The sequence below is a fragment of the Gnatocerus cornutus genome, chromosome 6, assembly GCF_029298725.1.
Source record: "Gnatocerus cornutus isolate USDA-ARS CGAHR chromosome 6, icGnaCorn1.1, whole genome shotgun sequence".
Taxonomy (NCBI): Eukaryota; Metazoa; Arthropoda; class Insecta; order Coleoptera; family Tenebrionidae; genus Gnatocerus; species Gnatocerus cornutus.
This window is the reverse complement of record NC_142238.1, coordinates 11,061,825-11,087,246: the sequence shown is the minus strand read 5'-3', so window position 1 is coordinate 11,087,246 and position 25,422 is coordinate 11,061,825. Positions and strand designations below refer to the sequence as shown.

Sequence of the window (25,422 nt, the reverse complement as noted above, 5' to 3'; positions counted from 1 at the left end):
TGCTTTCACGAGTGACTAATGAATCGTTTTAAAAATGTGCAACTTTTGTACTAAAGTATGTTTACAAAAAAACTCAAAAATTTACAAAAATCCTTAAAAATAGTGAAAAACCGCAAAGAAAAAATTTGTGTTATCGAGATTCACCAGTTATCACCAGTAAAATTGAATGCACTAATTTCTGTTACACCTTGTATACACAACTAAAGCTTAATTATCATGATTATCACGATTATTATCCAAACTATTTACTTTTATACATTTCCAGTTATTTCTAGTAGATAAAATGATAAGCAAGAGTTAATTTTTTTATGTTTACCAACTCGTGATCATTTGATGTTTCTATCTCAAACAGATGTTACAATCTCTATCTTTGTTTGAGGAATTAAAATTATTGTTCTGAAAGGAGAAAAACACGAAATGAAAATAAAATTACTCACTACTGAAAAATGTACAATTTGCCAATGCACTCAACTTGATAAATTGAATTGCAATGTACTAGAATGACGTTTGAAGATACAATAAAGCCAAAATAGTGTCATTTATTGTTTTCGCAGTGCTAATTTAGATCTGAGCAATTTTTTGACTACTGAAGTTACTTATTAAAGTATAAGTATCTACTTTCTTTGTGTTCTGTGTATTAGTAACAAAGCTAAAATTTATTTTGATAAGAATACAAATTTTGAAAAAATTGACAATTTATTACTCCTTATATTTTTGGAGTCGTCGTAGTGCATAACTAAAAAATTCATATGTAAAAATAGAACAGTAGATATTTGCCATTTATCAAGTTTGTTGCCCAAAAATCATTTAAATCAAAAACTTGAAAAATTATAAACTAATTATTTGATCCGATTAGTAGTTTATATTCTCAAATAAAAGTTTCAAACTGCAACTTTGAAAACCTGGCGAAAAAAAATCGAATAAAAAATAAATAATGGTGCTTGTATGCATTATGCAACTTTTAATACAAACGTGAATGCGGCAAAATATAATCATATCATAACACTACATAATTTTGTTTTTTAAAATTTTTTAAAATCCCGTAAGGTGAACACTTTAAATACATATAGTCGGTAATCATTGTTTGAATTAAAAAAACGTTTCTTTACGAAATAAATTAATAAATTTAAAGTACTTCTTCTGTTATGGTTTACATATGTTTTGTATTTATTGGTTTATTTTAAAAAACTTATCTATACTAAGAGTTTGAATGTTAAAAATATATCATCAATATTTCTGCATCAGTGATTTATCAGATTTATTTTAAAATTTAAAACCTATAAAAGTAGAGTAGATCTATCTTATCATCTGTTTAGCAAACTCAAACACCAACCTTCGATAGCTCAGTTGGTAGAGCGGTGGACTGTAGAGGTATCACTTGTAGACATCCATAGGTCGCTGGTTCAAATCCGGCTCGAAGGAGTTTTTTTTTAATACTTTATTACAAAATTAAAAACACAATCTTCTTATTAATTTAATAATAAGTTGCACATTTTTTTCTGTCAAAGTATTTGACCTGTGGTATTCATATCTCATTCCACCCTAAAAAAACTTCTGATTTAAAAAAAAACTATCCCTATCATTTCAAATGCGACACAAAATTTCAAAATAATGTTAGGTACACTTAAGAAAATAATCCTCTAGTCGTAAGCATTTTTCTTTATAATTATAGAGATTATGTTTACAACAACGCTACATTTAAATACATTCTTCTTGCAACAAAACATTTCTGTCTGCTGCTATTACAATTTTTGTCTGCTCCTTCAAAATTATTAGACTAGAATGTTAAATAAACTGTAACAACAGACATTACATAAATGTTACGAAAACAAAAATAAATTAATAGCTGGGACCGTATCTTTGCAGATAACAACCTTGCAAGGACGCAACAGTAAATAAAACAATACAATATGTAATCTTAACCACTCAAGCGACACATACCAGAAGTTCATTTTGAAATTTTCCAAAGGCTGATAGAGATAATCATCTTTAAAGTTAACTTGACTAAAAAAGTTACTAATTTTTTGCAAATTAAATACTAATAAATCAGACTAGTGGCATGCAGATATAATCTATTAGTATTATTATCCTAATGACGATTCCAAAAAAACAATTTGCATTTTATCAGTCGTCTACATCTTGTCGGTCAATTTGTTTAGTATTCTCTACAGTTAGCATCTAACAAGAAACGAATGACATAATTATTTCACCTATTCTTCTACATTCTAGGACCAGTCAATTCATTGTTTCACCGTACAAATATTTCAATTTTTTCTCAGAAGAAACGATTGTTTATGAATCATTGTTTTTCCAATCTATGTATCATTTAATCGTGTATGCCCTGAAGAATTCGTGCTTTTTTAACCAACCTGAAGTTTAATTACGTCATTTTTTATACAGTTTTCGCAAGTGTACAAAGTAAAAATCTCCAAGGTTAGCACCACCTGAACCGGTTAAATTTATTTGTTCTTTTTTCTTTACAAATGTCTTCGTAGTCACTTCAAAAATTATTGGCACATAAAACATAGAAAACAATATAGCGACAACGAGTCTGACTTTTATTGGTGTTGGAATAGGATGTTTGGACTTGGAAAGTATTAAACTTTATTGGTTTAAAAATGTCAAGCACGTAGTTACTATTAATTTGAAGAAAAAAGAGGTTTTGTGATGAAAATTTCAAGAAAAAGCAGAACCAAAGATGATTATTTTGTGATGTTGGTTGCATAATTTTAATAAAAAATTATTTTATTTTCATACAAATTTATTACCTAATTACAAATTTCGTTACAGTTAAATACAAAAATCGTCAATATGAAGTCAATTAAATAGTTATGAGCAAATAGTCGATTATTATTAAAAGCCTGCCAACCTAATAAATCAGCACGTATAATAAATTCCTGCTTGAAACGCACACTTCACTCTAGTCTCGTTTCCTGCTGAAACAAGCCCGAGTTTCTCAGAGGAACTAGATTAATCAGTACAAAGACAAAACTACAAATCCCCGCGATCACAACGATAAGAACTTCATCAACGCGTCATAAATCAACCGAGGACTAATCGTCCCATCAGCTGTATATCTCACTCCACGTAAAGAACCATCGTCGTGACTCACAACTCCATATTCTCCCACGATGAACCCATCAGAAGTTCGTTCTTCTACTCGATATTTCCTGTAGTTACGACCCTCCACGACGTAACCGACTTTTTGGTTGTCATCCACTTTCCTGCTTTCGCCTATTTTCACTTCCTGTTTCGATGGGAGAGTGGGATTGGGTTGAATGCCGTGAAGACGACCATTGGTCATCACACTTGCTGATTCGTCGATTTCGTAGTTTTGTTCGGGCTTTGCGTAAACTGTTGGAAGGGAGTGTGTGTAGGGTTTTTCGTGAATTTCCCAGTTTCGTTCAGTCGTGAAGCTTCTGTCGGGTTTGGTTTCGTTAATTTTGTCATGGAAGTTGTTGAATGGGGGTGACGAGTCGAAGTGGCGCTCGTGACGTTCGTGCTTTTTGTTCTCCCAGGGCTTGTGCGCTTCTGCCGGGTGCGGGACCGACTGGATAACGGTGCTGCAAACACACTGTTTTACTTATGGCTCATTTTTTACTTGAATTAATACAAATAGTGATTCAATTCAGTTATAATTAAAAACAGAATACATCTTCTCAATAAAACGGATAGTTACTGTAAAGCGCCGTTATAGCCTGATGTCATCTAGTAACGATTAAAATTCTTTCATACTGTAATTATAGAAAAACTTGTTTATTTACAATCTCTAATTACCTGTATGATACAGAACTAGCGTGACCCGGGTCCCTAGGATTATTATGATAGATAACAGTCTGATGCAAGGGTTGAAATTTCTCTTTGCTTATAAACTCGCTCAAGGGCGAATTCGGTCTAGGTAAGGGATGAACGCTCGCCGGATACTCCCGAAAATCATCCCTCAAATCGCTACTAGTAATAGGTTCACTCTCTTCTACGCTAAACTCGCTCTTGTTGGCTTCTGCAACGATACTAGGATGTTCCTCCGAAGCCGCGAAACTTCTATCTGTCATTTCTCTTATCGTGGTATCTTCAATATCACTTTGAGTCCTGTCGGTTTCAGCGACGACTACACTGTCACTGGACTGTTCAAGTTTTTGAAATTGAGCACTTAAAGTTGTTGCGTACGAACTAGAATCTTCAGTTTGAGCAATTGAGGATGTGAAGGAGGTGCTACGGGTTGCGCGTGTGTAAGTTTCGGTGGTTGTTGGCTCGGGGGTGTTTGTAGTGGTTTCGCGGTAGGCGTGACGAAGGGATGAACTCATGAAGACAGAGAGGAAGTCTGCACCGGTGAGGAGGTCGCTGTCGGCACCGCGCTCCTGTCGGACTAGCGGCAGGCCTTCGGTTGCCATCCTCGGACCGGATATAATCTGCAAAAAAAGTACCAGTACTGTGAAAATAGCCATAGAAAGATTTACAATATTTCAACCTGGCGCATCCACCATTTTTACAACTCTTAATTTTAGGATAAAAATGTGTTAATTAATTTAGAAAGATTGAAACCCTAACGAGTTGTTGTAGACAATTTCTATCCTTTCTCTCAACCTTTTCCGCTAAGACAATGCAAATGAAGAATTCGTTTAGGGCGTTACGCACGATAGCGCCACCAGCCTCCCACTCATTAGCGATTGTTGCTGCAAACGCATACATTTTTTCCCATATGCAAGGTCAACATCTTATAATCTATCAAGGAACATAACTTGAGAAACGCCTCTTTTTCTTGATTCTTTAACAAAGCGCAAGTAATTGTTAAACGGTAATTAATTCTGAGGCGTACAAGCGTGATGAACGGTACGATGACTAGCCGAAAAAACGGGCTCTGAAAATAATCAAAGCGATGACAAGAGCATCCAAATTTAGTATCAAATTATTAAAACAGTTATTTTGATATTTGTAGCCTAGAGCAAGCCTAGAGCAAGGTAAATTCTGATGAAAGAGGAATACAATTAAAGTTTTTATCGCTAGCTTCTGTTTAATTTGTTACTGTTCTAGAAGGAGAGCTGTAAATTAACCTTCAACAATATGTAAAATGTTGTTTATGTAACATGTCAATTACAATTACATCAGAGCAGGGCCGTGAATAAAAAACAGCTCCAGAAAAATTTATAGCGGTTTTGATATGATGTGTTTTAATCTCGATTTCTCTAATACGCACAATTATTGTAATCGTACCCATAATAAAGAATAAATACGATAATTACAATTATTAAGTACTTATAATAATGATATTTATCTTCTAAGCTCGGTAGGAATGTGTCTTTTTTGTAATAATGTAGCATAACATATTATTTTATTAATTTACACAAGTTTTTATGTCTCTCGACTAGACGATGGGCTTTGAAAATGCTAAAACGACACTACCTATACAGAAAAACTGTATGTATTAAACCATAATTGACATAAACACAGTACAAATATTTGTGAACGTAATAATGAAAGCTTCAGGGCCAAACTTATTCCGGGTTTGAACCATCCACAGTTTTTAGAAAGTTTTGGTTTCGCCACTTTCCTAAAGGGCATCTTTAAAAAAATAAAAAATTATAATCTCAGTTTTTTGACCTTTACGCTGCAGTAGCGACTTTCTGACAAATTAATTGGAGACCGTCTCTCTTGAAGTGCAATTGTAATTCAAATCCCTCCACAACAAGCCTCAATCAAAAACTCAGCTCCACACAATACTTCGTTAAGAACTTCTTGCTTCTTTTGCGTAAGTCTTTATCGAATTCCACTTCTTTATATGTAAAATGGATTTAAAAGCGTCGTTCCTTCAACAGGTTTGGTTCTAGATGTCATTCGTTCTGAATGCAGATTATCGAAACATACACATCTCTCCAGAGATACAACAGCATTCTTGAGGTGATTTTATGTTTAGGAAATGCATGCGATTCGCGTTACGCTTATCGTGTTGACATTTCGAAGGAAAAAAAATTATCTGTTTTCTGTAAGTGAAATCTTGAGATACAATTGAGGCAGGTTTCGTTTATTTTCAAACTATGGATGGGGGTAATTAGAAGAAGATTAATTATGCAGATTTCAAGTTTGAACACTTGCAAAACTTGAATAATAAACAGGATCATGGCTGCATTTGATTTGCATTAGTCAATGATTTGTTCGACCTACATTTTAAGTACTACTGCTTGATTACAGTCTTAATTTAATTATTCTGTCTCACTGAACTGTACGATTTGTACTTTCATTGTAGTAATACAAAAGCTAGTTGGTATTCAAAATATTTGCTTTTAAATTACGACGCGCCTCTTTAATTATAATATGGATTTCTTCTTTAATGCGTTTCATTCATTTTAATGATACGTTGAAGGTATTTCAAAATTCTGTCATAAGTTGTCAATAAAAGAAGAGTGTGAAACTGATGAAATATGTTTAAAAAAAATCTCAAAATTTTGAGATAAAAAAATCTTTCAAATTTTTGCATTTTGAAGTTAAAAAAAAAACGAAAAAAGCTATATAAGTCTACTTCGACTGAGTTCTTGCTAATTTTTTTGAGCAAACTTATATTATTGGGCTCTCATTTTATGCAGAATTTCATGCAGATTCCAAGTCTGTGCTTAAAATCTACGTACGACTACAGACAAGTGAGTTGTGGTGGATTCAAATTTCGGATAATAGCTTTTTATTTTCGAAATTTTTTTTGTCTTTCTCGTGCTATAGTTGTTTAGAATTTAGTGTCAGATATAGAACATCAAAAAAAACAAGTCAAATGATGAAAAAAATTGAATAATTCGATAAAAACTACGTAAACACGTAAACTCCTGTCCTAAGAATCTAAAATTGCGAGATGATAGACTTTAAGCAACTCTTTCGATTGATAGAAACTCAAAAGCATTAAACATTGTTTTTGTCCTAAAAAAGTTCCTTGATTATCACCCCAAAAAACCTCCTCGTGCTCAAATAACTAAGTTATGGTCAGTTAAAACTTTAAAGGTCTGCATATTTTGGTGCTGCACACCGTGGAAACTACGACACTGCGCCAAAATAATTTATTTACGACCCGACAGCCTTTCCTAATTATTTAAACGAGTTATCTAAATTTCCTTGTTTACTATAGAGACGTTTTCGTCTGACACTAATTTGATTAAAGTTATTGCTAGCGATTTAGGATGCGAACATAATGGAGGAACGAGAAATAACACAAGAACGTCTTAATATACTGAACATTGCTCCGAAGATTAACCTCAACCATCATTATGATAAAATAAATTTAAAGATAGGTTAATTAAGTTAAATATTAAATTAAATTATAATAGATTGACACAAAGATTTGCCTTTTTTAATAACCGTAGGATGGCTGTGTTGGATCGTTTTTTATTGCAAGCTAAATTTAACAGTTTTTCTAATCGTCTCTTCTTCTCAGTCTTCTCCCCGATCATATAATTGCTCAATTTCTATTTTTAGTTTTAAGGCTTACAATGAATCCAGCCACTTTTCCCATAAATTCTCATTTAGCTTCATTGTTTTATAGCCAACCCGAACCTCCTACTGTTTAGCGTTTTATGACTCCCCACTGATGGCATTTCAAAGACATTTTCAAATTCTCACAGAAAATAAAAAAACTCCATAGTATATTAACAATATCAAATCACCACGATAAAATTAAAAAACCTCTGAAAATAAAAACAGTTGAATCAGCACAATTCGCCAATAAACAAGTCGTTAAAAATAAAGGAGAAATTCATTAATAAAATACATAATGCATAAATAAAATCAAGTCTCATTCCGCACGAATAAATTGCCCATAATCAGCCATGTCATTTTAGAATCCAAAACGAAACCGAAAGCACCTATAAATCACATAGGCTGTGGTGGCGCCGTCAGAGTTCAAGGTCGACCTCGCCCATTTATAATCGTATCAAACCATATCAAACGCCCACGAGAGATGAATAAGAAATGTTGCGATTTTCCTGCGAGCCCCGCAGCGCTCCGCTTCGGATCCTTTTCTGTATCGGCTCAGCAGGTAATTTATCAATCGGACGCTGCTACTGCTTGTTTACAATCATTCATGACAAGTGTTGCATTGTATTCAAGAAGTTCGTTAATAATACGCCAAAGAGTTGTCATAATTATAAGAGATTGGAAAAAGTATAATAAATGGAGTGCGTTTTTCAAAGCGGATGTGGAGAGTGTGGTAGCGGTTGAGGCGTGGAGCATTGTTTGCAAATTGACTGGAGTTTAATAAATAAAGCCACGCACCGTTGTTAGAACCGAGTGTCACTTGGCGGTGGATTTTGTATGGATTTTTATGGTTTTGACAGTTTGTTTGCGGATTGAGTAACGACAGTTTGTAAAGTTACAAAATATAGGTAGCACAACATGTTAATTTGAAATGAGCAAGTTTAATGTTTCAAAACTCAAAGAACGAGAAGCAATTTTTTGATCAAGAACAGGAATATTCATGTCTTCGAAGAACAATGGCCGGTGATACCATTCCATCGACATTTCAACACGTCCCTGGTAGTGCCAGTGCCCTTATGCCCCCGCGAACATTGGCATTTAAAACCCATAAAACCACCAAGACTCGTTTTCCGAATTTCCAAGTATTGAGCGATTTATGAGTAATTTGTAGATTCAGAGCATGACAGTGGACATGATTAGACCATGGTTCTACACAAATATTTACGATCTACCATAATATCTGGATCGGAACAGAATTAGTGTAGGCGAATAGCACCCACCGATTCCCAGCGCGAAAAAAACACCATTGTTGACTAGAATAGGTCCATATAAAGAAGCTTGTGGTACAGCTGCTTATTCTTTTCATAAAACTCACGCCACTTTGTGCTAATCGAGCCGACATCCGTGTTGAAATTGTTAAAAAAAATATTAAATTGAACGCAAAGGTCACGTAAGGGTGTGGCAACAATACTGTTAAAAATAAACAATTCACGTAGCAGCAATTAGAAGGCGTTCGCGAGAATTAGTGGACCCATCAATCATAAGAAAATTAAATAAAAAACATTGTAAGGGCGCGGTTATGTAATTAAATTAACGCGATGATTCAATCTGGAATGTCATCTATGTCGGATTTTTATCTGATCGCTTGAATACTTTCAATAACGTAACAAAACGCTTTTACCATTGCTTCATAAAAAATATAAATTTTATATTCATGGTCAAGTAGAAAGTGTAAGTTATAAAATCGTACCCACAAAAGTTATATAAAAGTTGTCTTGTAGACGCTGCTGGTTATTTTGGGTTAAAGAAAAAAGACAATGCAGCCTTGACAAGGCCGCACTTTGTTCCCAAGTTGCGTGATGGAATTTGAATTTTTCAGTTTCTTGGCGCCAAAATTATCATTCCCTGTAATTGTTTTGACGTTGTAAAATGCATGATGTTGGCCAATTAAATGAAACTGCGCTGTCAAAAAACAAAATACCAAGGTCAGTATTTAGCTCAAGAACAAGTTTAACATTTTTTTAATCTGCATTGTTAATAAAATAAAGACGGTTTAAAAGTGTGTTAGAATTCCAAGATTCTTAATCACCTCCAAAGCAACCGATTTCTGTAATGAGATGCAACCGGCAATCATTATCATTGATTAACATAAATTAAATAATTTGTCATAATATTTCCCAGGCAATTATAACCATATTTTCACCGTTTAATCGTTTTTTAATATTTTCGGCCACAGCGACCTCGTTTCATTTCGCCGGAAGTCACTTTTTGTTTTCGTCTACTTCTAAATTCTGAAGTTTGTGACTGTTTTTCCCGATGCACTTTCACTTAATTTTTTCTGTGCTAAATGATTTATCAGAATCGACCTCAATACAAAAAGCTTACAGCCACAATTTAGTAACTCTTCAAACGTCGCTATTGTTGCAAATGCAACTGTTATATAAATGTAAAGCAACTAATCAGACAATTACTTTCATATTCAGTAACCTTAGAAATAGAACAGAATTTTGTCCTAGTTAAGTGTAGGTGTTGTTAAATGTTTTCACATCACTAGTAACAAGATTCTGATGTAAGGATATACAAATTGCATATTGGCAAGGTCGAAAAATTATTATTTCGTCATCGATTGATTATGATTTAAGATGGCGAGCACCACCCTTGCAATCTTATTCAGACTAGAATGTGGGAATTCAAGTTTTACTAAAATTTTAAAATTTAAATGTTTAAACTATCTCTTTGTTTCTTAACAATGCCGTAGTTTACGTAAATGTGAAGTTATGTAGCGACGACTAAATTTATGATCATAAACTACCATTAAATCTTTTCTACAAATAAACATAAACTATTAATTGAGTGAGGTGGTACTACAGGTTAAATACTAGGAATTACAACCACTAAAATGCTACTATAATTTTTAATTAAACGAGATAAACTTTAAATTAAATTGAGGAAGAAAGGTGGCAAGAGATATTTAAATATTACCCGATCTTTGAACTTTACAAGATAAGCATAAAAGTTCAATTATCGTAAAAATGTAATTAGGCCGAATTCCAGTCGAAACCGTATCTTACAAGACACATAAAAGCATAAATTTAGCGTAATTTAAGTTTCAAGTTATAAGAGCAATTATATTAAATAACTGTAGTCAATGAAAACTTCAATTAACAATAAACTAAATCGGAACTCTTGAAGAATTAAATTCAAAGCTGAAATCTCTAGGAAAATTATGGGCGTTTCTGACTCATAAAATAAAAATTGCAATTCATTTAATAATCAATATGCTGTTCTTTTCGTTTTTATCTTCTTATTTCTTTCTTTATTTTTGCTTTCCAAACTTTCTTCTTCAATCTGTTTCTATATTTGTGACAACATTTTTCCTTTTGGTAATTCTCTAATTGTTTCGGAAGTGGATGAAACAATCTTTCTATTTATCGTAAAATCTATTATTATTTGCTATGAGTTTTGAACAATAGCAACTGTAACCATTTACCAGTGTTGAACTTGAGCCAAATTCGCCAGAAAATTTGAATGTCACAGTTTTTACTCTCTAATAAAAACAGCTTTCACAGAAGTGAATATTGCCACAAAAGAATGTAACATTGAATTAATAGTAAATTTAACATTATTGGTCACCAACGGACCAATAAAATATGTTAAATCTTAATTAACATTTTTTAAGAACATAAATTCAAATTGATGCATACTAATAATTTCCATAAACCGCAGTGTGAGTCAAAATGATAGTGCACACCCAAACAATTAATGATTCGATTTAGTTACACAAAGCAAACATTTCCGGCGTACCTTAAGGTCTTTTTAAGGTCACGTCGATATAATTAGGAAGTATTTGAATAATACTAAATAAGTTATTGTGGAATGAAATTCCAAACTGAACTCGTGATGCTCCGACTCTTGTAGAATGTAAATAAATCTCAACGGAAGAAAGTTAGATATCGTAATTTGCTGATGTAATAAAACGTGTAAACCCATCATTATCAAAGTGCAACAATAATAATTGTCAGGGAGACATTTTCTGTTGTGCATCGCGTTCCAGCGTCGGGTTGACTAGAATTTTTTCGCCACTTTGTCTTGAAGATGCCTTAAATTTCCACGACAAGGTTAAAAATTAATTAATATATTAATCAGGCTTACGTAAGCCGATACAATTTCCGCATTAAGTATGTTTGAAAACAACGTCAAAATTAACAACAAAGTTCTGTCAACAAAATCACTGTTATTATTATGTTAATATTGAGTTATATTATTTCTTGTTGACGCTGATTGCATATAGTCGTGATCATTAAGATGAAAATTGTCCATAAAATAGCTCGCCTCAGCAACAATGTAAATTTAAGAAAGATATGATTTAAAGAATTCAGCTTTTAATGGCAAGGACGTACGATGCACTCATGGCGATTTTTTGCATGGTACTGGATTAAGTTTCAACAAGACTTCAAGTGCACAATTGACCTCTGCAATTCTCACACCTGGCTCTGCTAATAAATGGTCGTAATCATGTCGGTGTAAACTTTAACAATCCTGCTGCGAAAAATTGAGACGCTGACGTTTCAGAATAATGGGCAATTTTCGAAATGAAAAATGGATGTTCCGAAGTTATTAAAACTTAAAAAATTGGGAATGACGGATTTTCCGGGTTTTGAGTCATCAATATTTGTAATTACGGTGATTGGTGCGATGTTATTGTTTATTTGTGTCTCACAATGGAATGGAAGTTTTTACATCATCGTTGATTGTATTGATTAGGTCACTGGGCGGTCCAAAATTTGAATGTGAATTTCACAATTAGAGACTTTTTTTTATTTTTTTTAACGCAAGGTGAGTTATTTTTGAATATTTCTAACAAAGTATGAATGTGGCAATCTTATTTAATACGAATCATTCCTTCCACTTTCTCTTGAGGCGCCTAAAATGTGAACTCCGACTGCCTAGTTTGAACTAACAAAAAAAAATTAAAACTTTTCCAGACTCTCTCAAGAATGCCGGCAATTTTAAGATCGTGTTGTTATTCCCCGGAATTTTTTCCCAAACGATTTCACGATTATATATGATTTTTTATTGCCATTATTAAGCCAGAACAACAAATTAGTGAAATTAGCAACAACAGTTATCCAAACAACTCCGCCTTGGTCAATCCCCTCAATAAATGTTTGTCAATTTCATAACAATCTTCGTTGTATTAATCGCGAGAAATGATCGCACTCTGATGACCTCTGGCAAACATTTTCGCAGGAATTTACACAACCACAAATACCCATCATTCAGATATAATAAATTATATCTAACATCGCTCTCAACATTAATGTTTTGTTTTCGTTGAATCTTCTCGCTAGGAAATGAACCTCCTGCAAGGTTGGCATTTCAGGCATTTCAAAGCATCATTGTTGGTCAAGCGGTGCAGAATTGACGATGAGCTTTCATCCGGAGGTCGTGAAGGCCGTTCAATGTCATATCGACTTCCCCACTGCGAGGAGACCACGTCATTAATTGCTCAACGAAGATCGTTTTCATCCAATTTTGATTTTCTTGTCCACGCGTGTTGTACGTAATATTAATAAGATCACGTTCAATTGACATTTATCCCAATTAATATTCTGAATAAATAAGAGCTGCCGGAAGACAGATTTGTGACGTCTTACTAGGAATGGACTCAACTTAACAATAATAATATGACTGGGATGGAAAGTGATACCACTAATGTAACATAATTCTTCTTTTGCATGGAAAAACAAAATTATTACATAAGTGGTAAATAGTTTTCTCCAAAAAAAGGGCGCGGTTTAGCCTTACCACAATAATTCATTGTAGTAGTAATAAAATTAAGCTTGCATTGTCGCCGCAAAGATCTGAAGGCTCCAGTGAAACTACTTATCGTTACCACCAAAAATTACTAGTTTCAATTTTGGGAAATTAAGAAATTTTGTAAATTACAATGATTTAAAATAATGCGTATTTAATAACTGGGTATGAGCACACGCCACCAGCCTACAAAGACCTTGATTTGGTTTAGTGTTACGCCTATTATTTCGGGAAGCAAAATTCGATTATGAAAATAGTTTTGAGGTACCAAAGATATAATTTAGAACTTAGTCACTTGAATTAACAATGATCAAATTGATCATACACGCATGAGTAGATGCGAATTTTTGTAATGGAAACGAAAAGGGGAACTTGGTTGCAAAAGCAACCTTGCAATCAACACCTCAATTAATTCATGTGCAATCGTTTCGTTTTAAATTTAGTTTGAAGACGCGTTATTTAGTTATTTCTGTATTATTTGTTGTTTAATTCAATGTAGCTAACATTTATTTCCTATTATATTTTTGTTATGACCGTCATAAATTCATTTCATTTCCTATAAATGCCAAGTATATGACTTATAATAATATGTAGATCGATTTACGCAAATGTTTTGTACAGTTTTGTGGAATTTGCATAATTAATATTTAATAGCTTGAATGATACTTCTGCTCTGTTACAACCATCTGTTTATCCTTATTATCAATTCAAATAGTTTATTTCATATTTATCTGTTTACATAACTAATATATGTTTCGAAGGGTGGTTGAGATTGATAGTTCTAGTAATTACATATAAGTATTAAAAGTTATAAAGGTTAAGGCTTTGACGGTAAATATTGCAATAATGCTATAATTACGAGGTAATTAGCTTTAGACGGATTAATTTTAATTTATAGTAGTAATGAAATTCTCTTAGTTACTGTTATGCTTAAAAATATGAATTATGAAGTGTCAAATATTCAAATTTTTGCCTACGCTCTTTAATTTATCTGAATTTTGTAGTATCGCCAATAAAAAATTCCAAATGTTTCAGACAACATTTTTAAATTAAAACAACAGTTGTATTTTGCTTGCTGGAAGACGAAAATATATCAACATGGATAAAAAATGCTAAAAAATTGAAGTAGTAAATCACATTCATTTGCTGTGAATTTGAATGATAAAATTATCATATCATATGTGTAATTTTAATATGTTGGGGCAATTTGGGCGGCACAAGCTTATTTTGCCAAATAGAGATAAATTAATAAAGCGGCTTCAAGGGGACTAATTATAGTCCAATAAATTAGATTTCATGCTTATGAAACGCATTATTTCGCCATAATTTTCAGCAACTCAGAAAACCATGAAATCTTATAATAAACCCATAAATCAACTTTATAGAAATATCGATATACTAGTCCAAAATCTAAAAATTAAATCAACAAATACAATACAATAATAATAACTTTTGCGTTTAATAATAAGAGTATTAATAATTTCTCAATATTACTGGGTAATAGCGGATTCGTAGGAAGTCGTAAATGTCACTTAGATCTTGTAGTTTATCGCAAGAAGGGAACAAACCCACTTCGTAATTATTATCGAACACGTCATTTCATAAAGGTTGTCAATGAAGTGTAAATACTTTATAAATTATTGCACATTCCGTCAATCGCGAAGAAGTTCATGTTCTTGTCATGATCCAACTTAAAGTAACAGCAATAAATAATTGCTGCGTCGTAATTATAAGTTGACAATATTATTAACTTGAAAGAGGTGTGCCCTCCGCATGTGGCAACCTTTAACACACACGTTGACTTTTCTGGAAGAAAAGAATTTTTTTAAAGAATCACGTTTTCAAGCAATTGATTGGTTTATTCATTAGATCGAGATAAAAATGAGAGCTATTAGCATGCCAGAAGAAGAAAATAATTTCTGCGCCAAACCAATGCTAGTGGTGATTTTTCACTCACGAAAAAATCTACTTGAACAGACCCACTCTTCCAAGTTTCCATGTATGGTCTTCTTCAGGCATCCCTGACATTCAATTTTATGTCGGTGCATTTATCTGTACCATTGTATTTACCATGATGGTTCTTACGGAAAACCGTCATAATTAGACGGGAGTGGCAGATTCCGCCACCGCCACCTCTTATGAACTAGAGCAGACCAGGCGACCTTGTAATACCACCTTCCGGTGTCTAATGGGAAGGCACGATGCCCATTTTCGCCCGAAGCTATACCAGACATGGTATTATTTTAGATTTTTATCGCTATCTTAACTTATCATCTGCGATTTTACACTCGGTTTAAATTAATATTTTCGGCTAAGCTTAAATTAGTACCACAAACAACGAAAAAACTTGTTTGGACAGATAAGAGGGAGAGAAGTAGTTGACCTACGCAAATGAGGAGGTAAATGCCAATAAAACGAGCAGATTAGGGTTCACACGCAACCACTTTAAATTTTTGAGGGGGCACTATCGAAATATTTTGGAAACAATAATAAAAAAATAAAATTGAAAAAACGCTTGCAAAATCATGATATTCATTTTGCTAGATTTTTACCTGCAGAAAAAATGAAATAAACGCAAATCAAATCATTGCATTCTTATTACATATTATAATATAGAAGACTGTTAAAAACTGCCAATGCTGCGAGGCTATTTATTAGAAAAATACTCAAATGACGGCATTTCGAAAATGGTGGATGCGCTGTTCATCAAAATTTCAAAAATTTTGTATTAAACGTTTGTAAAGTTTATTTATTCTGTTCTTTATTTTAGAAAGTTGTAAACTCATATTTTTTTACATTATTATTAAATTTAGGCCCTGCAATCATGTCGATCTTACCCAAGTAAAAAATATGTGTATTTTTTATGACACAGGTAAATAATTAATTAAAGTCTTGCAATTAAAATTAAAAGCATATCTAGATAATATACAGACTTGATGGAATTTTTTCGCCGTAAATATAGTCTTAATTATGAATCAAATTAATTATTAATCGCTCATACATTTTAATATATCTGCTGCCGCAGTTTTTAAAGATGTCTTTATAAATTGCATTTTCTAGGTATTTTCTAGATGTCACGATAAGTCTGGAAAATTGTAGTACACTTCATGTCTTTTTAACGAGTGTGAACAAATAAACTGGTTTAAGTACGTCAATTTTCTTCCGTTCATTTTTGCCAAACAAATTATCTTAAAATTACCCTGTAAGATCTGCGTAAATTCCGTGCGATTTGTGACGGAAAGATTTAAATGTTTGTTATATTTATCGAACATGAACAGGTTTAATCGCACCTTAATTACATGTTTAGCCTCTTGTAAAACTAGATAAGAATCAAACTTCAAGGTGAGTGTCCACTCAAACTTTTTATATTCTTTACGGTTTCAGTATTTCCAATTTTCACATTAGCGCCACCCACTTCTCATTAACATGGAAAGTTACCATCTGATGCAGTTGGAAATGCCATCGGAATTACTAATCTTCAAACTTATCCGATAGTTATATTTTCGTGTCAAGGATACAAAGAATATTTCTGCAACAATACCCTCCACGTATATCAATTCTTTTATACATTAAAATCCTTCTGGTTTTGTCTGGACGCTTTAATTACTAGTCATTCGCCTTGAACATTTCAGAAGATCGTTCAATAAATTTAAGTAAATAGCTTCATCGAGATCGTATTCAAATCAGTGGGTATCTAGACAATTTATTATTTTAGCACCTAAGGCTCAGGTGTCAAAGCGTGTTATGCTTTATAATGTGGCAAATCATTTTTCATTTTATCACCTCTTTAATTTTCCCGCAATTAGAGTCTGAAAGCATTATAATAGAAGACAGGTGGATTGGTACGTTGCTCAATCGACTTCGAAAAATAGTATTTGATTCGAAATTTCCGGTTTAAGTTCATTGAAATTGGTGCAAGGTGCGAAATCATCAGACAGGTTGCGAACATGTCATTCATCATTTTTATGTGTATTAATAGACGAACAATATCTATTGTTGAGCCCTATATTCGCAATATGAAGAAAGAGAAATGTCAACCATTGTCCTTGACACTTTATAACTGGAATGAATAACAGCAGTGCCGCCACAAGAACGGCATTGCCTTTCAAATGGTTTCATACCTGACAGTTGTTACTCCTGTTAAATAATATTTTAACTAATTAGACTGTAAGGCGGTCATAACTCTTGAGTTAATCAGGCTGGGAAGTACTGTCGCGTTGAATTAATCAATTCTCCAGTAGTTAGAAAATGTTAATTTTGGTTAAAATTACCCGTTGTTATCATTATTGCATGTACTGATTGGTATTTAATGGATACAGTCACATTAGCTAAACAAAACTTATTTTTATCGACATTTTTTTCGTGGCCGAAACTGGTCTTTAATTTGAGCGGGCAATTAGGATGTGATTAAGATTATTTTTTCACTTAAAAACTCAGTGAAATAAGATTAAGTGAAATAAATTCTAATGGTACCATCCAACTAAAGAAGATACCACAGATCACTGTTGCATCAGTTGTTGTTATCAAAAATCTTAAAATGCAATTTTTGGAAATAAAACAGTGGGAGGTTAATTCCGTTACCAAATATGGAAAAATCTGCGCAGCACGTTTAATTAATGAATTTCAATTATGAACTTTATTTATAATGGGTAGTCTGAAAGGTATTACATACCTTAAATTTTTAGATTTGTTTTACAATTACAATTAGAATTGTTAGCTACACGTGTATCTTACCTTGATGTCAGTAACAGAAGCTTTCAAAGTGGACAGTATTAATAAAATGTCATGGTTAAAAAATTAAGTATCAAATTCATCGGAAACAATAGCAGGATGTGAGGTGATGACTCTTTTTCATTAAGGCTCTTAAATTATGAAAGCATATTTTACTCTTATTCTAAGCCCGAAACACAAATTAATTAAATGTTTAATTAGTCTAAATTCGGACGGAAGTGCTTATGATTTTATTCTGCGATAAATCACTGCGAACAAATGTGTTTCTTCTGATGTAATCGCGCAATTATCAGTAGTAGTGCAATTTTAATGGAATTTTCATGCACCAACAAATTTGAGTCAGGTTGGCAATGCGCTAGATATAGATTAAAAGTTAGTTTACTTTTCATTAAACAAATAAGCGAACAGAGTTTATGGCTTAGGAAATAATATTTCTATTGTCGCATTAACAACATTACCACATCGAATTAATGAGCTTTATATTCTTCTTTATGGTTATAATAGTAAGAGTACTGCGCTGAAGGGTAAAAATTTTGCTTAAAAAACTGAGACACTAATACTCTTCGTTTCTAAACATTGCTTTCTTGGCTCATTTTTGATGCAATTTTAAAACATAAAGTAAAGCACGTTTCTTATGCTAGAAATTTTATATTTTCTAAATAATTAATAATTTTGGTTTTTAACTAAATCCGTCAATTTTACGCATCATTGGTCTCGCTCCACAAAATAAATAAAATGCAATGGATTGACACAATCCACGCTTTATAGATTGCTGTGAAGGTTTTACAATCAGTTAGAAACCAAGACGGACTAAAAATTGCTACATAATTATTAGGATTTTTTTTTCTATTATCGAAATTTAAAAAGTGGCGTCAGACAATGAAGATATTTTGACTACTTTCTATTTGTATTAAATTTGAAGCTAGACTATTTTATTTAAATTTAAAAAAAAAATTAAATTTGAGTAAAAAATTAATTGCATCTCCAAAAATGAGTCCAATAAATGCAACGGTTCTATAACAGAAATATAAACGGAAATATCGTGCACCTACGATAATATACGATGTAATAAACATGTCAATTTTACGACTTGTATTACATTTGCTTGTCTCCCCGTACTCATTGCAAATTAATAGTTTTGTAAATCTTCTAAAATTTTAGAATCCTCCCCTTGAACCACTTATGGTTTTCTCCCCCAAATCCTCTCTTTTGCATTCTTTTACTTACAAAAACGGCTGTAAGGATGAAAAGGAGCAGGGAGGAGTAGATGGAGGCACACATGTCTGCCAATTCACAACATCATGCGCCACTCACTCGCCCGTCCGCGCCCCAACGAGCTTCGCGAGACACTGAAACAACACTCTTACTCTAACCGACTGCAATCGACCGGAGACGTTCACACTTAAATGCCTTCACCCGGAGTCGCTCCGGTATACCCAGAGACTCTTCTTAATTTAACGGACGAGGGTAATGCCGATGGTTTGCGGTCGTCTCAATGCCGAAAGATGACTGGAAACTTCATCCATTTTCGGAGATTACGGTTTTTGACCTTAAACTTGATGGTGATTCAGAATTCCGCTAATATTCTTAACGGAATTTTGGAAGAATCGAGCTTCCCTTGACATTGTTCAATGTTTGGGTATGCAGAGCACAAAGAGATTTTCACGCCGTGTTGTAATTCGTTACTTAATTTCAACCACGCTTTTGGCGCTATATTGTTTATTTTCCTGTGTGCGATGAATGATTTAGATGGCCTTTGACCCAGATTTATACATTTAAAACCACATTACGTCAAAAGAATTTCGATGGATTTTTAAGAAGAAAACATTCATCGCGTTTTATGCTGACTCAAGTTGAGTTTCCCAAGCATATGCTTAAAAATTTTCTCCTAGCTTGTTTACGATTTTTCAAAAATAGAAAAGGATTTTACGGCCCTGATGTTGCAAAGCTAACGGTACGAGTAAGTATTTCATGTTACAACGGAGATTTAAAGCCCTGTTATGTTAATACTAAAATTATATATATAATAAACATAAATCTAGAGTTTTGACGTGTATGCAATCTGATAAGTAAACAGTACTTCTTGGTCTGAAACAAAGGAATTTGTAATGTTGGATATAAAAGTGAAATGTTGAGCTCTTGGGAAATTATTAAACCATTGTGGCTTCTAAATATCATTCCAGATAACAACAATTTTTTTCAAATTTTCGTAGAACGGTCTCCTTGAGGATTTTAAATGTCACAAACATTCGACACGCCGTGGCCGATAATTAATTACCAAGTTCTCAGTCTGGTCTGCTAATAATCTCATTACTTGTTACCACACAATTAACTGTCAATTTCGTATCTTTATGTTCGAGGATTTGTAGTGTCCTAGAAATTTTTCTTTATCTCCTAAGACCATTTAGTAATAAATCCCCAACAACAATTCCGATTTGATTTCAGCAAAGTCTCTGAGCACTTCTTTTCTCCCTAATGATAAATTATCACATCCGATTTTACAACCGTAGTGTTGTAAATATCGCACAGCGCAGCAGGTGAACACTGCAGGAGATTTATATGATACTAATAGTGTTATAAGTTGAAAAAAACTTGATGCCAAAAAGTCCCTTAGAAACGTTATTGTTATTTACGATGCCGTTTTATGGGTATAATCGGATTTTTCAGCTTACTTTCAAAATGCAGCAGGATTAAGACAGTTAAGGAATGTAAATGTTGCGTTAATGCAAGTTTACTTCCTTACTAATAGATTCGCGATGACGTAAAATATGAGCACCCACTTCAAAATTCATAATTAAAAGTGAAAAAGTGAATTAGATCGGCCATGACTACTAAATACTTCATTATCTAAAGTAGGCAGATAGCACAAAGGATGAAATAAGCAAAGAATTTTAAAATCCGTAAAAAAGTCATACATATATTTATAGCTTGCTTTTAAATAAATTTATTTCAAACCTTTCGGCAATTTAAAAGTTACTAACTAGAATGGTATTTTACAAAGGAAATTGTAAATATTACAGTCCGATCTTATTGATTACGGAAACTGTTTCTACAACTGCATGCCCGTCAGCAATAAAACTATTGTTAATTGAAGGACGTTATGTAAATCGTCGAATTTGACATTTCAATTGATAAATTATTTAATTATATTATCGAAAATCTAAATAGACTTTTCATCATATTAAGCAGCATCTGATCCAAGTATGGCAATCTAAATATTAAAGTTCTTTAAAGTCAGTTAAGCAAATAACGTCCAATGACAGCAAGTTCCAATTAAATGTTTTTTTATTTCCACTTAATTTTAGTGTCAACTCAAGTTAGGTGCGAAAAGGAAGTTAAAAAGAGTCATGCAGAAGCTTATAATCAAGACATTTAGCTCCGACTTTACCTACGTAAAAAACGTTTTTTATTACGACTCTTCTCAAATGTTTAAATAAGCCTATTTGTCACGCATCATTTTTTTGTGCAACCACCTACAGTTCAACATTTTTATGTTTACGAAATTATTTTCAAATCTGCTGGATCCTGTTGAGTCTACGTGAAACTAAACTTCAACTCTAACCTTGGCGGTTAGAGCTCTCTGACCGATCAAAATTCAAAATAACTGAGTCAAACCTATCATTTATTCATTTATTGGCATGTCAGTGTCATTATTAGCGTCGATAAAATTCCGAGAGCAACAATAAAACTCTTTGGAGGTCCCAGGAAGGTTCATTGTCTCTTTGTAATGCGAAAATGTGGAAAGTAGGCACAAGCTTTGTTATTTTTCATAAATCTTAGAGCACAACAATGAGGATGGTCCGTAAATAGTGTCATATTTCAAAGACAAAGTGTCTTTAAATCATCATAGAGATTGCATAATAGAATCGAGATTTTCAAGGATAAATAAAATATAAATGTTACAGTTTCCGTATAAGTAATGTTGTGATTTACTATGGAGTGACCATTCTGGTTTTCGACATGGGTGGTATCCGTTTGACAAATATCTGATCATTATAAAAGAAATATTGATTGTGGGTGCGATTTATTGAGACAAACGGTAAAGAATCGGTGTCAAATTTACCATTTTTATAAAACTTGTACGGGTCGGCAAAACCAAAATTAGTTCACGAGACGCTGATGTAGTTATAAAATTTTATTACCAATAAAATGAGCCGCTTGGTCAAAGAAACACTCTAACTAGATAAAAGAGAACAAAAGTCTTGTTACAAGCCAGCGGTATTCAATTTATTTTAATGTGTTAATCGCTGCAAGGATCTCAAACTTATTACAGGATTCTATAACAGGAAAGTGATCCAAATTAGGGCACTCTCCTCTACCAGCGCCGCTTTGTGCTTCAAAATAATAAATATGCCATCCCGATTTTCCATCGAATTCGGTGTAGTAACCGAATTTTTATTCACACCGTGTAGGCACGTGAAACACGCGTGAAATGAGCCTCACTTCTACAAATTAAGTCTAATCAGTTTTAGATAGCTTCACGTATTTTCAGGAATGAAATATTGCCGTATAAGCACGTGTGACTAATTTGTGATTTGTCACGATGTCGGATGAAACAATTTCACAATTTTTTGCGAATTGTGGGAGTGACGCAGTTTTGAACTACAAGGATAATGTTGCATTTTTGAAATAGCAACAGGTGTACACCGAAAGGTCGTAAAAATATATTGCTAGTGTGTAAAGTAGGATTGACGGCTACAACGATAAGATTGCAGAAAACTTGATCCTAACAAAGTGGCTTTTCTTGAAAGAAAAACGTAGGATTGCGAGGCTATTTTGGGTCGTGCAAAATGCTGCTTCTTCCTATCAGGTGTAGTGTTACCAGTGTAAATGAACGACCAGAAAGTGAATAATCTTCGGATATTTACATCTTTGACGCGAATATATTATGGTTTAATCTAGACGGGATTTCGTACACGATTTTAATAGCGATTGCAAATGAAGAAAAAGGATGTAAACAGTTCGAAGAAACGGACAATGCGGTTATTTATTGAATCGTAATTGTGGGCTCATAAATAAAAAATAACTTCTTGACTTGCATGCTGCTGACAAGAAGATGTAACGACGTGGCGCCGACCACCAAATACCTTATGACTCTCGCTTTACCAAATCGTCGATACGATCTCTGGAATTTATACTCTTCTTATTGCAAGAACATGAAACTCAACACGTGGGACATGAACTGTTGAGTCATTTTTATAATGATGCAGAGAGGATTTATATCGGATAAAGGATCAAGATTCAATATTGAACGTGGTATTGATGTTTTGCAAAAACACCCTGTATGTACACGTATTCGAGAAGAATGTTGTCCCGCGCCTTTGCCAACAAACCATGAACTCCTTTGACATGTGACTAATTTTTTTTAATAAAAGGATCTTGCTTGTGTCTAAGGCAAGGCAAATTGAAAATGATATATTTATGTAGTGTCGATACCGGGTCCAGTTCCGCTTTAAAAATACAAACATGATTGTTGCATCCAATTACAATTTTTATTTTGGTTTTCATTGGTTGGAGTGCGAAATGTTAAATGTACTGAAATATTTTCTTTTTTATGGTGGAAGTCAAAGGGGTAGTTTATGATTGGTTAAATTCATTAATTAAATTTTATTTTCGTAAAACAATTTCAAAATTAAATTTTTGTATACATAATTCACTCATTAGATTAGTTTTGTTTTCTTTCATTTTAGAGTTTTATTTGTTGATATTTTTATTGTAGTAAAATTATTTGCCAACAAGCCAGAAGTGAAGCAACCATCATTACAATCTGAAAGCCGCAACAATAAAGACAGTTTTCTTAAGAGTATATAAAGTTGCCTACAAATTAATTTAAGATTCAGTTAAATTAAAACCATTATTATTTGCTATTTATTATTTATTTATTTATTTTTTATTTATTGTTTGTTAATTTCTATTACCTTATCATTATTAAAATTATAGAACAAAAACAGAAAAAGTGGATTTTAGAAATTTCAATTTTAGATGAAAATATATAGTTTTAACACTGTAAGAATAAAATTTACGAATTATGCTGTTTACAATATGATATGTACATATTTACTTTTTTTCAGTGCATAAATTCAGAAAATTTTGTTTTTAAACTGCAACACTGACTAAGTGACAAATTTGAGACAATACAAAATTGTAGAGCAGAAAATACAAGTTAATATATTTTTTTTAATTCAATTCTTTAAACTTTATTGTAACATAACGACATAAAAAAAATTTTGAACGCGTATAAATAATAATTATTATTTATTTGGAATATTATTTTTGTATTATGTATTTAATTAAAAAATTGTCGATTCTGATACTCACTACTGTCTCGCGGTACAATTCCGCGCAATAAAAATTTAGAGCTTAACATTGTTTAATTTATTGACATATTGACAAGACCAAATAACAAAATTATGAAACAGAAAAGATTTTTTTCTCCAAACGTCACAAAAAGTCACTATTTTTTAGTCGTTTTTAGACAGTAAAGTAGGCAATTTTGTTATAAGTAATGAAAAGCGCTCGTTGACATGAAAACACTTTTGCTGCCTAAGCAGAAAAAGTACTTTGTGTGACGGGTACTATTTGAGACATACATTTTGCACTTGCACTTGCACGATCTTAACTTTGAAACTCTTTGAAATTAATATTTTTCACAGTAAATGTCATCAATGACAACTACATGCATAGCCATCCATGTTTATAATTCAATTTGCGTTCACTCATTGTCGGTCGTGAAACTAAATCTAACGTTTGGAGAAAAAGTAGTATTTGTTATTTGGCCGAAAAGTGGCTTTGCTGTCTCGCAATTTTGCATACGCTCGGCTACGCTACGCTTCGCCTTGCTACTGCAATTTACTTGCTCGACAAAAAGTACCACTTTTCTGCCGTATAATAAAATCTACTATTTTTTAATTTTTTATTTTTAAACCAAATAAAAGTATTAGACATCGCTTTCTTAAGATCTGATTCAATTTTTTACAGTAAAATTTATTTTATTTAAGTTTTAGAATGTCAAATTAAAAAAAAAATTGAAACTGCTTCGAAAATTATTTTGTTTCATATATCTCTCCTCTTCATGTTTTAATTTGCAAGTAAAATTTGATACATATCATTGCTGTCGATCTTATAAACAGACTGTCCTATGTAAATGAGACTTCTGATCATTTTATTCCGTTTTATGTTAAAAATTTACATTCTTACAATTATGTAACAGATGTGTCTGTACTTTTTCCAAGGTAAAGAGTACCGACTATCAGATGTTCGCTTTACAAAACCCAACCTATCATAATCTGACAATATTATAAAAATAAATTTGAAATATCTATCCTTGAAAGAATTTTATGAAAATATTGAAAGTAAAAGGTTATGGAATTTCCAAGAAAGATCTCATCAATTTAGCATTGAGATTTTCCCGATTAATGATTTCCA

At 32.7% G+C, this 25,422-nt stretch overlaps 1 protein-coding gene and 1 non-coding gene across 2 annotated transcripts; one reads left to right on the top strand and one right to left on the bottom strand.

The window, feature by feature from the left end:
- The first annotated feature begins 1,332 nt into the window (after positions 1 to 1,332).
- Positions 1,333 to 1,422, top strand: TRNAY-GUA (transfer RNA tyrosine (anticodon GUA)). The gene is given in 2 exon segments: positions 1,333 to 1,369; positions 1,387 to 1,422. It is a non-coding gene; the product is annotated as a tRNA-Tyr (tRNA).
- A 1,318-nt stretch (positions 1,423 to 2,740) lies between these two features.
- Positions 2,741 to 19,451, bottom strand: LOC148172864 (uncharacterized). Its single transcript, XM_088039508.1, has 3 exons — positions 19,225 to 19,451; positions 3,778 to 4,409; positions 2,741 to 3,563 (listed from the first exon to the last, which is right to left on the bottom strand). Exons 1-3 carry the CDS (start codon positions 19,276 to 19,278, stop codon positions 3,008 to 3,010), a joined length of 1,242 nt encoding a protein of 413 aa, XP_087895634.1. The 5' UTR covers positions 19,279 to 19,451; the 3' UTR covers positions 2,741 to 3,007.
- Positions 19,452 to 25,422: the final 5,971 nt, after the last annotated feature.

Coding starts and splice junctions, on each gene's coding strand:
- LOC148172864 (XM_088039508.1), bottom strand. CDS start 19,278: ATGTGTGCCTCCATCTACTCCTCCCTGCTCCTTTTCATCCTTACAGCC. Junction 4,410..19,224: donor TCATCCTTACAGCCGTTTTT/GTAAGTAAAAGA, acceptor CTTTTTTTGCAG/ATTATATCCGGTCCGAGGAT. Junction 3,564..3,777: donor GCTAGTTCTGTATCATACAG/GTAATTAGAGAT, acceptor GTGTGTTTGCAG/CACCGTTATCCAGTCGGTCC.